Genomic DNA, 14,718 nt, shown 5'->3' with positions numbered 1-14,718 from the left:
TGTCTGTTTGTTTTGTTGTCAGTTTCTTTTGCTGTGCAGAAGCTTCTTAGTTTGATGTAGTCCCATTCATTTATCTTTGCCTTTACTTACCTTGCCTTTGGAGTCAAATTCATAAACTATTCTCTGCGGCCAAGGTCCATGAGTTTAGTACCTATGTTTTCGTCTATGTAGTTTATTGTTTCAGATCAGGGACAAGACAAGGCTGCCCACTCTCTCCACTCCTATTCAACATAGTGCTGGAAGTTCTAGCCAGAGCAATCAGACAAGAGAAAGAAATAAAAGGCATTCATATTGGGAAAGAAGAAGTAAAGGTTTCACTTTTTGCAGATGATATGATCCTGTATATAAAAAACCCCAAAGACTCCACAAAAAAGCTATTAGAAACAATAAACCAATACAGTAAGGTCTCAGGATACAAAATTAATATACAGAAGCCTATTGCTTTCTTATATGCCAACAATGAAACTTCAGGAAATGAACTCAAAAAAATAATCCCTTTACAGTTGCAACAAAAATAATAAAACACCTAGGAATAATATAACAAAGAATGTAAAGAACCTATATAATGAAAACTACAAAGCATTATTAAAGGAAATTGAAAAAGACACAATAAAATGGAAAAAATATTCCTTGTTCTTGGATAGGAAGAATAAATATAGTTAAAATGGCCATATTACCCAAAGCAATATACAAATTTAATGCAATTCCTATCAAAATTCCAATGTCATTTTGTAAAGAAATGGAACAAAAAATCATCAGGCTTATATGGAACCATAAAAAAACTCGAATAGCCAAAGTAATCCTAAGGAAAAAAATGAAGCTGGGGGCATTACAATACCCGACTTCAAATTATACTACAGAGCCACAGTAATCAAAACAGCATGGTATTGGCAGAAAAATAGACACACAGACCAATGGAACAGAATAGAAAGCCCAGAAATAAAACCACATTTATATGGTCAAATCATCTTTGATAAAGGAGCCAAAAACACACAATGGAGAAAAGAAAGCCTCTTCAATAAATGGTGCTTGGAAAATTGGAAAGCCACATGCAAAAGAATGAAACTCGACTACAGTTTGTTTCTTTGCATCAAAATTAATTCAAAATGGATCAAAGACCTAAATATAAGATCTGAAACAATAAATTACTTAGTATTGAATTTTAAGAGTTCTCTATACAGCCTGACCAGGTGGTGGTGTAGTGGATAGAATGTTGGACTGGGACACAGAGGACCCAGGTTCAAAACCCCGAGGTCACTGACTTGAGCATGGGCTCACCCGGCTTGAGCTCAGGCTCACCAGCTTGAGCGCGGCGTCGCCGGCTTGAGCATGGGATCATAGACATGACCCCGTGGTCACTGGCTTGAGCCCAAAGGTTGCTGGCTTGAAGCCCAAGGTCACTGGCTTAAGCAAGGGGTTACTCGCTCTGCTGTAGCTCCTGGTCAAGACACATAAGAGAAAGCAATCAATGAACAGCTAAGGAGAAAAAGGAGCCACAACAAAGAATTGATGCTTCTCATCTCTCTCCTTTCCTGTCTGTCCCTTCCTGTCCCTCTCTCTGTCTATCTCTTTGTCTCTGTCACAAAATAAAAGAATTCTCTGTACAGTATGTCCTAGACCCTTATCAGATATATAATTTGCAGAAATTTTCCCTTGCTTTGTAGGTTGTCTTTTCACTTTCTTGATTGTGTCCTTTGAAGCACTAAAGTTTTTAAATTTCATGATGTTTAGTTTACTTTTTTGTTATTGTTGTTACCTGTTTTTTTCATGTCATATCTAAGAAACCATTGCCTAATCCGAGGTTGCTTGGTCACTCCCATAGTTACTGTTGACATTATCTTGAAATGTTAAAATTGCCTTTTATTTTTTTAAACATGGTCAGTGTAATAGTTCTATCTGTGATCAGTGATTCCAGAGTACGGAGTTGGCATTTTCTCCTGGCACGTGTTCACATGTGCTGGTGCTCTGTGTGCTTGGCGACCTGTGTGCTCCGTGGTTCAGGTACCTGGCGTCAGAGCTGGGGCACACCCAGCTGGTGTCGGAGAATTGCCTGGTGGTGCGGGGGGAAAACGTATCGGAGTTGGTGTCAGAATTGGAGGAGGATTTGCATTCACTTTTTCCAAACCCCTTCCAACTAAATTCCCAGCTTGAGACTTTTTAAACTGCCTAAGTGGTGGAGAAAGGAGCTGCAAATGTCTGTGGAGTCTGGCCATGGTCCCAGCTCCTCAGAGATACTTTCTACCCAACCTGCTTGGCACCCTGGCAGCCTTCCTGGTACCTTCGGGCACAGCGGGCTCTCTGGTTCCCCCTTGCCTTCAATGTGCAGCCCTTTGGGTCCCAGCTTAAGGTGAAGTGGGGGGGGGCAGTGATCTCCTATTAGACTGACCTACTTTAGTGGGCCCTAGGGACTTGAGTCTTTTCCCACTGGCCCCAGGAAATCACCAAAACCCAAATGTAGTTTTGCCATGATTGACAAACATTCTCAAGCTGAGAAGAGCTTCCAAACTCTACTTACCTCTCGAGGTTCCCACTGCCTTGCAGTTTGGGCTGGTAATTCCATACTATCTTATAAGTACTCCGGTGCTTTGAAGGAGATGATTTTTCATATTTTTCTAGTACTTTCAGTTTCTTCAGTGGGAGGTTTGGTTGACAAGCCTAGCTCACCATTACCAAAAACAGGTAATGTAGCAGGAGTGCTTTTCATATATGTGGTCATTCGTTCAACTCCCCTTCACGGGTCAGTCCTTGGTGCCAGGCTGTGATGCAGGGCTGAAGAAGACTGCTGCAGTCCCTGCCCTTGGGCACACGGGAGAACAGTCGCTGAATAAGGAACACAGGATGATTGCAACTTTTGGCAACTCCTGTAGAGAAACAAGCAGAGCCACGGTGCAAAGTTACGGGAGAGCCCTGCTCAGACAGTGTAGTCGGCCGAGGCCTCACCGGGACAACACAGCGAGGCCCAGGCCTCAGAGCGCTGCTTCTCAGACTGTGGGGAAGCGCCCACTTGTTTAGTTCCAATCCATTGCAGAACTCTGTTCTACAGGGTCCTCCTCTGGATGACCAGCATGCAGCACCCACGTGCAGCATACCACCGAGTTCAGTAACACCCAGACTGGTCTGGGCTCTGTTTTAAGGAGCGTGAACCTAGGTGTCGCAGTCATGTCAAGTTGCTGTGAAAGTTCTTGAATGCTTGCTTTCCGTTCCTGACCACTTGGTCCTGCACTGGTCAACAGTTTGAGGTAGCACCGCGGGCCACCCCTACTCGCTTAGCAGTCCTGTAGTCCCACCCAGGGCACAAGTCCCTGCAGCAGACTTGCCAGCAGTTAGTTGCTGCCCTTGCTTGAATATCTCCAGTAAAGACAAACTTTGTACTCCCTCCATGGTTTTTTTCCTTCCTGACACCGACTGGGTGTGCCACAATTCTATGCAATTCCGACACTAATGACCCCGAGTTAGTGTCAGACTCCACAGGTTCAAGGGCTCCGTGCCACTTCAGATGCCAATGGCAAGGAGCCCAGGTTACGAAGTCAAAGGTTCCCACCACCCTCCTCAGGTCCAATAATTTGCTAAAATGACTCACAAAACTCAGGAAAGCACTCATTTATTGTAAAGGATACAGTTCAGGAACGGCCAAAAATTAAGAGCTGCGTAGGGCATTGCCTGGGGGTGGGGCACGGAGCTTGCCTGCACCTCGATGCATTCACCAGCCTGGAGGGCCCCTGCCCCAGGGCCGTGGTGGAGGGGTTCTGCGGAGGCTCTGTCCCATAAACACAACGGCTAAATCACTGACCATTGGCGACGGGATCAGTCTCCAGCCCCTCACATCTCCGGAGACTTCAGGGTGGGTCTGAAAGCTCCAAGCTTCCAAGTCAAGGCTTGGTCCTTCTAGCGACCAGCCTGTCCTGAAGCCATCCAGGGGCCCCCCAGGAGTCACCTCCTTAGAACAAAAGACACTCCTGTCACCCTCATCACACAGGAAATTCCAAGCATTTTAGGAGCTCTGTGCCAGGAACTGGAGACAAAGACCAAATATATATTTCCCACCGCATCACACGCCTGAAGCAATTATTCTCATTTTTCAGCATCTCTCGTTGCTAGAGAGTTTGTTTTAATTCAGCAGAAGTCACCTGTCTGTGTTTTGCACTTCGAGCTCCGTTCACATCCTCTGCAACCCGTAGTCAAAGGGCTGCACCCTCTTCCCCATGATCACCCTCATGTGCCAGGACACCTGCTGTTTTCCTGCTGAGACCTGGCCTCGTCCCCCTCATCCTCGCCCTCACGGCTGCCTCCGGACCCGTGGGGTCATTGACGGGCCTTTTAAATGGAAGTGCACAGAACCGAACTGGGCCCCTCAAGGGCAGATGGAGCAGGCTGGGCCCCGCCTTGTGGAGGACACTTTCCCCTTGTGAGCCTCATGACTCACTACCCCACCAGTCTTTTCACCTCTGTGGTTATTTATCCGTGAGGCAACGCCATGGTTTAGTGGGGACAGTTTCGGAGTTAAACACACCTGGGTTCAGACCTGAGCCCTACCACTCACCAGCTTCTGACGACGTCCCCCCCCCCCCCCGCCGTGGTGTTGCTGCCCAAGTGCAGGCTCTGCATTGTCCACACTGGCCCGACTCTCCCAGGGCCATAACTGTGCGTTGTCAGGAGTCTTTGACATCTTGATTCTGTCACCTGCCCTATTAGCTCACCCCCTGAGAAGCTGTAGATTACCTTGTGCTTCTGCCATCTGTGTGCTCATTCCAATGACTAATTAAAGTGAGTGTGACCCTTGGATCGCTAGCCGGAGACCTCTTTCCAGCCCGCTCATATGTATCAATCAGTCTGTGGCAGAGCAGGGGCAGTCTCTCAGCCTTTGCCGGCCTGTCGTCCCCAGCACGGGGAGGACTCCATGGACTGGTGGGGATATGCCAATGAGTGCAGTCTTCTGGGAAGGCAATTAGCAGTAATTAAAAATGTGTATAGCATTTTGCCAGCAGTTCTATTGTTAGGATGTACATGGAAGCATTATTTAAAGTAGAAAAAGAAAAGCCATCTGGAAACTACCTCAGTTTCCATCAGTAGAGGAGTGATTATGTAAATTATGACCCATTTCCACAGTGGAATATTTAGCAGCTGTTAGGAAGGTGAGGTAGAGACAGATGCCATAGAAAAGTGTTTAAGACACAGCCTCAGATAGAAAAGCAGGTTCCAGAGTGATTTGTATGAGATCAGATCATCCCATTTCCTTAAAAGCAACAACAAAAAGATACTTGTGCTTGTCAGCATGCAGGAAAGTTTCTGAAAGGTCACCTAAGAGTTTAATTGTCATTTCCTTTGTAGAATGAAAATGGAGGGTCGGGAGACAAGTTTGGGGACCTGCTCTTTATCTATTTTACACATCTGTACCCGACTGAAGTGTTTAACTTTTAAAAATCTGTATCATTTTTAAAAGAACTTGATAGATTTATTGGAGTGGGGCATGGAGGGTGGAGCCTGAAAAGGATTTTAATTTTTGTGTGATTTTTACTTTTTTCAAGCAGCTTATATTTAGATCTGCAATTTGAAATTCTTAGTTTATTTTTTTTAATCTGTCTTATTTCCAGCCAGTGTTTGCTCAGCAATCTAACCTAGAAACTGCAGTAAAGGGTATCATTGTAGATTTAGACTAAGTTCAGAATATCTTGGCCAGGTTCAGCCCTCTTCCTTCACGTCCCACAGCGTAAACGTGGTTAAAGAGACAGTGACGGCCGCTAGGAGCTTCTGTGGACAGAATGGGTTCTGGGTGTCTTAGTTTCAGGGCTCCTTTAACAGTGTGGGCACCAACAGGCATGAGTATGGCACAGGAGAATTCAGGCTTATTCCTCTCCATGATTCCTTTTAGCACACGTTTATTATCTAAAAGGGCGTAAAAATAAGTGTGGGTGTTTGCAATGTTAAACATTAGTTGTCTGGAAAATGTGCTTGTCAGAATATTTCCCCCTTGTTGATGTCAAATAAATAATGTGTGCCTGTGTCACTGTCCCCTGAAAGTGCTGCAGACGGACTGTCTATGTCTCTGAAGTCCCTTATAAAATAAGGCATACTTAAAATAGTTAAGATTTATTGAAAAATTAAAACCTCAATGAAGTCCTACTGCACTCACCCCAGAACTGCCAAACTACCAAGTGAAATGCTGAGAGTCAGCTGAGGATGTGGAGCAGCTCCTTTATATGGTTAATAGTGTCAACTGGCTTGTCCCCTGCCGATAGTGTCAACTGGTGCTTCCCCTTCGGGAAACTGTTGGCAGTATACAAACCAAAGCATCTGCATTCTGTGTCCCAGGATTACACCCAACAGAAATGAGTGCTATGTCCCCCAAAAGACAGACACAAGAATGTTCAGAGTGGCTTTATTCATAATAACCCCAAACTGGCAACAATCCATACATATGTCCGCCAACTGAAGAGTGAATCTGTGCATCTATAGTGTGGGCTGTGATGTGGCCATGGAAAGAATGAACTCCTGCTGTACCAATTACATGGACGAGTGTCACAGACATGGTGTGGAAGGGCAAAGAGCCTGGCTTAAATGAATACACACATTATGACTTCATTCTATGAAGTTCAAGAGTAGGTTAAATGAGTCCATGATGATAGGAGCCAGCGTGATGGTTACCAGTTGGAGTGTGTGGCTGGGTATCGACTGGGAAAATGAATGGAGGAGCCTTTGGGGCTACCAGAATGTTTTCTGTCTTGATCCTGGTAATGGTGATAAAGGTATATACGTATCTTGAAAAGTAGTTAGCTGTTTAGAGGGAACAGAGCTTTGCCACCCCAAATATGACTTTTGGGAGATACTGATTATTTCCAGCTGGTTATTTTTAAGAAAACAAAAGACACAAGAAGAGCTTTTTACTTCCCCCTTACCTGCCTAAGGAAGATCACCTTAGCATAATATGAACTAGGTGTGGCAGACTGGGAGGAACCCAGGAAGTTGGTTTGTTAGATTGCCTTCTGTGTCCCATTGTTTCTGGGTGGCCCAGCAAGAATTTTTTTTACCAAATGTTACTCTTTCTCATCTACCTGTGTGAACTGCCTACCTTTTCTTGAAGTCCAAATCACTACCCCTCTTTCTTCTTAGCTCAAGATAACATACAAGCCTCAACTGCCTGCTTGTCCGAGTCCCTTAGTCTTACTGAACCTCTGTATCTACATATGTAATGAATTTGGTTATTTTCTCCTGTTAATCTTCTCATGCTAATTTGATTATTAGACCAACCAGAGGAACTCAGAAGAGTAGAAGGAAAATTATTTTTCCTTCCCTTGAATGTACACTTAAGATTTGTGCCCTTGGCCCTGGCCGGTTGGCTCAGTGGTAGAGCGTCGGCCTGGCGTGCAGAAGTCCCGGGTTCGATTCCCGGCCAGGACACACAGGAGAAGCGCCCATCTGCTTCTCCACCCCTCCCCCTCTCCTTCCCCTCTGTCTCTCTCTTCCCCTCCCACAGCCGAGGCTCCATTGGAGCAAAGATGGCCCAGGCACTGGGGATGGCTCCTTGGCTTCTGCCGCAGGCGCTAGAGTGGCTCTGGTCGTGACAGAGTGACGCCCAGGATGGGCAGAGCATCGCCCCCTGGTGGGCGTGCCAGGTGGATCCCGGTCGGGCGCATGCGGGAGTCTGTTTGACTGTCTCTCCCCGTTTCCAGCTTCAGAAAAAAAAGAAAAAAAAAAAGATTTGTGCCCTGCCCTGGCCAGATAGCTTGGTTAGTTAGAGTGTTGCTATGAAGCACCGAGGTTGCTAGTTCAATCCCCGATCAGGGCACATACGGAAACAGACCAGTGTTCCTGTTTCTGTCTCTCTCTCTCCCTTCCTTCTCTCTGTAAAATCAATAAATAAAATTAAAAAAAAAGATTTGTGCCCTTTACTGTCCATTTCTACTACATGTCATTGGAAATTCAAAGTCATTCTTCTGGGGTCTCAGGAAGAGGGTCTTGTTTGTTAACTCAGTTTCCCTTCCTGTGTCAGTTACTGAGTATATTCTTTTCTTTTTTTTTTTTTTTTTTCCTGAAGCTGGAAACGGGGACAGTCAGACAGACTCCCGCATGCGCCCGACCGGGATCCACCCGGCACGCCCACCAGGGGCGGCGACGCTCTGCCCACCAGGGAGCGATGCTCTGCCCCTCCGGGATGTCGCTCTGTTGCGACCAGAGCCACTCTAGCGCCTATGGCAGAGGCCAAGGAGCCATCCCCAGTGCCCGGGCCATCTTTGCTCCAATGGAGCCTCGGCTGTGGGAGGGGAAGAGAGAGACAGAGGGGAAGGAGAGGGGGAGGGGTGGAGAAGCAGATGGCGCTTCTCCTGTGTGCCCTGGCCGGGAATCGAACCCGGGACTTCTGCACGCCAGGCCGACGCTCTACCACTGAGCCAACCGGCCAGGGCCCCTGAGTATATTCTTGTCTTTGCACCTCGTCATGGGTGCTTCTAACAAGCGATGGGAAGTGTCTTGCTCTGCGAGACTCACAACTTCTTTGGTGTTGGGCTTTTCCCCCATGTCACTTTCAGTGAAGTTGAAAATAAAGTAGATAACTTTTTGATTGTTAGAAAACCCATAATTGGATAGAGACAAGGGCGTGCCACTGGCCAGGGTGACACCTGTGTCCAGACTGCTGTGCTGCCTCCTCCCTCCTGCCTTACTCTGTCCCCACAGCTGACAAATCCCAGTGGGGGCGGGGGCTGCAGGAGGTCTAGAGTCTGGAGTCATTGTCTATGCCATTGAACCCCCTTGGCTGTCTGTGAAGCCTGTAGACCCCTTCTCAGAATACTGTAATGCCCCTTGTATAAGACACACCCTTTTTTGAAAAATTTGGAGTCTAAAAACTGGGTGCATCTTATACAGTGGTTGTAGATTTTTTTACTTTCATTTCCCGCTTTTTAGCGCGGATGAGGAGTTGTATGAATTTTATGATGAATAAAACTTGAGTTCAGTACCTTTATGTAATACATTTTTTTTCAAATTTTGGGCCCCAAAATTAAGGTGCGTCTTATGCATGGAGTGTCTTATACATGGGGAAATACAGTAACATTTGTAAATGCGCAAGACAGAACCCCAAGGATTACAAGGGAAAACAGTCGTATTAAAATAGTTATCAAAATGATTTTTTAAAGCCCAGTATATTATGCTGTAATATACATGCTTTTTTCATAATGCATTAAATAGTATATCCAGCAGCAGGTCTCATACCCATTGTAATTTTGAACAATGAAGAATATAAACCATATTTCAAGATATCTGCAATTACTATAATGAGTTCTGAAAATATGTGATTTTTATTTGGTGACACGGTTATCAGGACTGTTTATTCTACTATAGTTTTTTGCATATATTTATAATCGAATGAAATACTAAATTTGAGTTAGAAGTTAGGGAAAATAAATATTTTTTTGGCCCCATCCAAGTTCATATTCTCCCTGGATTCTTTCAGAACCCCTGGTGTAGAGCACTGATTCTTCAAGCTCAGTGTTCATCAGAATCATCTGGGTGCTTGTTAAAATGCAGAGTCCAGGGCTCTAATCACAGACATCCTGAGGAAGACGTCTCAGATGGGCCCGGAGTGCACAGTTGAACAAATTTAGAAGCAATGAGCTAAGATCTGGGCTGCTGCTACATGAAGGAAACCTCTCTAGCTGTCAAATATTGGAGGCTCGAGAGGCTGAAATGTCTGGTGGTTTCAGAGTCCCCTCTCCAGAGTCTGCTGGTGCTTCCCAGGACCCAGGGTCTTGGGACTGTGACACCAGCCACTGTGGATCTGATGTGTAAGGCCAGCTGCCCGGGCGCACCCCCACGGTGTCTGGCCAGCTGACGCCTGCAGCTCGCTGGTGGACCCCGGGGCTGTCCCGTCGCTGCGCTCTGTGCGGTGACGTGGTGGAAAGAACTGGGGGCCAGGAGCACTGCCGGTGGTTCATGGTTATCAAATGAGGGGCGTGTAATGACTCATCCAGAAATTCTACAGGAAGCAAAACCCAATTATACGGCCTTCCTGAGTCACAACAAAAGGTCAGAGCTAAGAGGCGACATCTCCAACAGGCGATCAACATCAGCATCACCAATAAGGAACAGATGGATATCTTGAAATACAATAAACTGAGAAGGATGGCATCACTTAATGTAGTGTTCTGACCAGGTCTGTATAGCTGGAATCTCATCTCGAGGACATCAGACCAACCCAACATTTGGAATACTTTACTTAAAAAAAAAGGAAGGGGGTTGCTACCTTCTTCACAAATGTCAGTGTAATAAAAGACAAAGAACGTCTGTGGGAATGTTCCAGATTAAGGGACTCTGGAGACATGGCACTAATGATCCTGTAAAGAAGGGGATAGCGCTTTAAATGGCATCGAGTCAGCTGACAAGATTGGAAGACTGACAGTAGGAGAAAGCGTTGTATCCGGTTCAATTTCAGGAGTTGATAAAGCTTGCAGTGGTTCTGTAAGAAGATACCCCTGTTCTTAAAGTGCACACTGAAGCCTTTAGGAATAAAGGGCTGTTAATTATGCAACTTGGCCTGAAATGATTGAGGAAAAGTTGTGTGTGTATGGTGGGGGGGGAGAACCGACAAATGAACCAATGACATAAATGTTAACTGTAGGCGGCTCAAGGAAAGGGCACACAGATGGCCTGAACTCTTCCTAATCTCGCAGCTTTTTTTTTAATGTGCCCCTGACCAGGATTTCGAACCCGCAACTTTGGCAAAGGGGGCCAACACTCTAACCAACTGAGCTACCCAGCCAGGCCTTGCAGCTTTTATATATACATATCAATAGCTGATTTTTTTTAATATGAGAAAATCTCATAAAAGCACAGTAGTACTAAGAAACTTGAACATAATAAGGGTTCAGATTTTTAAAAAGAAATAAAAAACCTCTGCAATTGGAACTGACTTGCATTTCAGCTCCACTGCTTACTGTCTCTGCAGCTAGAGACAACATAAACTCTCTGAGCCTCACTTTCTTCATCAGAAAGCCGGGGGCGGTAAACATGAACCTGCCTCATAAGGTTGGCGGAGGTACCGTGGAGCTCGTGTTTACACAGTGCCCAGCCTAGTGCTTGGCACTTAGAGCTCGCTCATTGAGCGTCCATATTTCCAGAGCCATGAGAAAGATAGCATCTCAGTTCACTTTATAAAGTAATGGCAGAAATTTGTACAGAAAAGAAGCCCACAGCCCCATCTCACTAACGAACATGATAGATCAGTCAGTGTCTTAAATAGAGCGGTGTGTCAGAAGGATGTGACCTACTAGGGCGTATTTCAGAAATCGAAGAAGAGCTAGTAGTATAATTCATTACATTACTAAGATTTCCCGCCACTTAACCTTTTCTCTCAGTAGTTGCCCCCCAAAAAAGCTTTCTGTGAAATTCAATATTCATTTCTAAGAAAAGCCTCTGTAAACTTGGAATTGAAGAACTTGTTCAACAGGATAAAGAAAACTGACCATGAACTCAAAGAAATCACTAGAGGTATATCCGAATCAGGAAAGTATGTTCCTGATTCCAGAAGTCTGTCTTGTCCACGTGGCACAATGTAGATGCCATTGGAGTTTTAACCTGTAATCAATCATTATGATTCCATTTTAGTGAAATTGCTTGTGTTTGTACACGTAGGAAAAACATTAGAGGAAACCATACCAAATCATTAATAATGATTATCTTCGGACAAATAATCAAGGGGATTTATATTATTCATTTTGTTTATCCACATTAGTTGAGTTATTTTGTGATAAAATTTTTAAATTCTACAAAGAATATGGACTCAAATAAGATACTGCAGAGATGTAGTCCAGGTGAAATGTGCCTTACAGGGTGACAAACAAAAGGGTGTGCCTCTAGGGGGCACCAGCTCCCAAATAGTGTGGAAGCTTCGGACCAGAAAGGAGAGAAACTTGAAACTCAAGTTATAGTCAAGTTAAAATAGCCAAACTCACTGGTTCACTTGGACCCCTTCACACACCCCAGGATGCTTCTGTGATATGGATTTAGATAGAGTGTCTTTTCTAATGACAAAATGGGGGCATATCCTTACTTGTACGCTTTTCACAGTGACTTCTCTGGTCTTGGGCTCCGGGTTCATTGTCGCTTCTTCTTTACTTGCTAAATAAGCCTCTAATGGCCCGACTTTGTTCCATTACAGAATGCAGCTGCTCTGCCAGGTACTTGGCGAAGAACAGACGTGCACTTAGAGAACCCAGAATACCACACCAGATGGTATTTCAAGTATTTTTTAGGACAAGGTAATTATGCCATTATGGTGATGGGGAAGGAAGAATATTCAAAATGAAAATTAGTGTACGTATAATTTCTGGTATGCTATAAGTGCAAAACTAATTAGATTAGGGACACTAATATCAGGGCATCTCACTTTAAGGTCAGGAATAAGCTTTGCAGATTTGAAGATTCAGTTCAGAGCCTCAGCCCTAGGAGTTTTTATATATATATGGGGGAGCAGTTATTTTTGTCTGGGGGAGGGATTAGAGGGGATTAGATCATCTGAATAAGTGATTTGAGACATAAGAATTTTCAGGGTGGAGAACAGCTTTAGACTTTACAAGGCAAGTACCCTGCCTTTAGTGGGATTTGAACGCTTACTTCAAAGCAATGAGGGAAAGAAAGGGTTCGCTGAGCTCCAGGGCCAGTATAGATCCGGCCAAGGCAGCCATGATCCCTGCCTCCATGGACACTGTGGGATGGATTTGAACCCCAGCTCCGCTTTATGGACCACAGGGCCTTACACTAGTTACTGTCTACTTCTCCGAGACTTAATTTCCTTATCTGTGAAGTGGGGGTAGTACTAGTACACGCCTGTAGGTTTGGAGAGGTGTTGCAGTGAGCACTATAGGAAAAGCACTAAGCCCGATGGCCGGCATACAGCAGGAGCTCCGGCATTAGTAGTGGTGTACGTTTATAACGGAAGGCTCACGTGAACATCCATGGAAAGGTAGAGAACAGCGATGAGTGCCGTTCGCGACAGAGGGAATGGAAGAAGAACCACAATGGCGGATTAAAAAGGAGTTAGATAAATTTCTTATCAGACCGATACATTTGTTTGTGGAAGATGCAATGCTTGAGCTATAAAATGAGAGTGATCAGACCCAACTGGTGTCTTTAAAAAAAAAAACCTGGCCCTGGCCGGTTGGCTCAGCGGTAGAGTGTCGGCCTAGCGTGCAGAGGACCCGGATTCGATTCCCGGCCAGGGCACACAGGAGAAGCGCCCATTTGCTTCTCCACCCCTCCGCCGCGCCTTCCTCTCTGTCTCTCTCTTCCCCTCCTGCAGCCAAGGCTCTATTGGAGCAAAGATGGCCCGGGCGCTAGGGATGGCTCTGTGGCCTCTGCCTCAGGCGCTAGAGTGGCTCTGGTCGCAACATGGCGACGCCCAGGATGGGCAGAGCATTGCCCCCTGGTGGGCAGAGTGTCGCCCCATGGTGGGCGTGCCGGGTGGATCCTGGTGGGGCGCATGCGGGAGTCTGTCTGACTGTCTCTCCCTGTTTCCAGCTTCAGAAAAATGAAAAAGAAAAAAAAAACCTGCCCCACCAGGATCCACTCAGCAACCCCCATATGGGGTCAATGTTCAAATCAACCAAGCTATTCTCAGCACCTGGGCCAAAACTTGAACCAATCAAGCCACTGGCTGCGAGACGGGAAGAGGGAGAGAAAGAGGAGAGCGAGGCGGAGAGAAACTGATGGTCATTTCTCATATATGCCCTGACCAGGGCTTGAACACGGGATGTCCACATGCTGGGCCAATACTCCATCCATTGAGCCAACTGGCCAGGGCCTCAAGTTACATTTATTGTACTGTTAAAGATATCAACTGTGTCTGCTGACATACATTTAAACTTCAGCTGTTGTAACTCATATATTTCAACAGAATCTGTCGGAACCGTGTTTCTCAATTTTGGCTACATATTAGAAGCATCTAGGGGTGTTAACCAGTGTCAACCAATAATTTCAATTTAAAAAAAAATACTGGTGGCTGGGTCTCTAAAAAAAAACCTGATCCTGTTCTATGCTTAGAAGTTCACTTATTTGGCATACTTTGTGATAAAAAAAAAAATTAGTGGAAAGTTGTCAGCTCCCCAAATGCTTGAAAAACATGGTGCTGGATCTGCGATGACCAGACAAACATGGCGCCATCAGTTTGGATGCGCCAGCTCCTCAACTGGTGTACCCAGTAAGGGAGGGAATAAGAACCCCAGAGGGCGGGCAGGCTCCAGGGTGCGGGTGCTCAGAGACTCTGTGAGGTCAAGGCTGGGCCTCCTCAGGGTCACAAGATGGTTGCAGCAATTCCAGGCATCGTGTCTAGACACCACCATGCAGAGTTTAGAGAAGTCCATCCTCAAGAGTGAGGAAGCCTGTATCAGTTCATTAGATTCAACAGATAAGGACACAGTGGCACAGACAGCAGTGTGGTAATAGCGTAATAGCCAGAGGTGGGGGGGAGGCAGGGACGGACCAGGGGGGTAAACGAGGACGGGAAGAGATTTTGGGCAGAGGGCGCACGATGCAGTGTACAGGTGGTGTTTTGTTGAGTCGTACACTGGAAACCCGTATGGTTTTGTGCAACAATGTCTCCTCCTGTCTCATTGGGCAGGATTGGGTCACATGTTCATTCCTGAGCCAATCACTGGCAAGGGGGTGGAGTGCATGAACTGTAGGGAGTGATCAGGTCCTGTTTCAAGCTGGGGTTGGGATTGCCTTCCCCGACCA

At 45.8% G+C, this 14,718-nt stretch overlaps 1 protein-coding gene across 4 annotated transcripts in view; it reads left to right on the top strand.

Annotated features, from left to right (window-relative positions):
• Window positions 1-14,718, top strand: part of GARNL3 (GTPase activating Rap/RanGAP domain like 3) — a 129,717-nt gene that overhangs the window by 62,328 nt on the left and 52,671 nt on the right. For all 4 annotated transcript variants that reach the window (XM_066256153.1, XM_066256151.1, XM_066256152.1 and 1 more), the window contains one exon: window positions 12,146-12,245. In XM_066256153.1, the coding sequence (XP_066112250.1) occupies window positions 12,146-12,245 (100 nt within the window). The remainder of the gene's footprint in view (window positions 1-12,145; window positions 12,246-14,718) is intronic.

The sequence above is a fragment of the Saccopteryx bilineata genome, chromosome 2 (genome assembly GCF_036850765.1).
Source record: "Saccopteryx bilineata isolate mSacBil1 chromosome 2, mSacBil1_pri_phased_curated, whole genome shotgun sequence".
NCBI lineage: Eukaryota > Metazoa > Chordata > Mammalia > Chiroptera > Emballonuridae > Saccopteryx > Saccopteryx bilineata.
The sequence above is the reverse complement of the archived record's forward strand: the minus strand, read 5'-3'. Positions and strand labels throughout refer to the sequence as shown.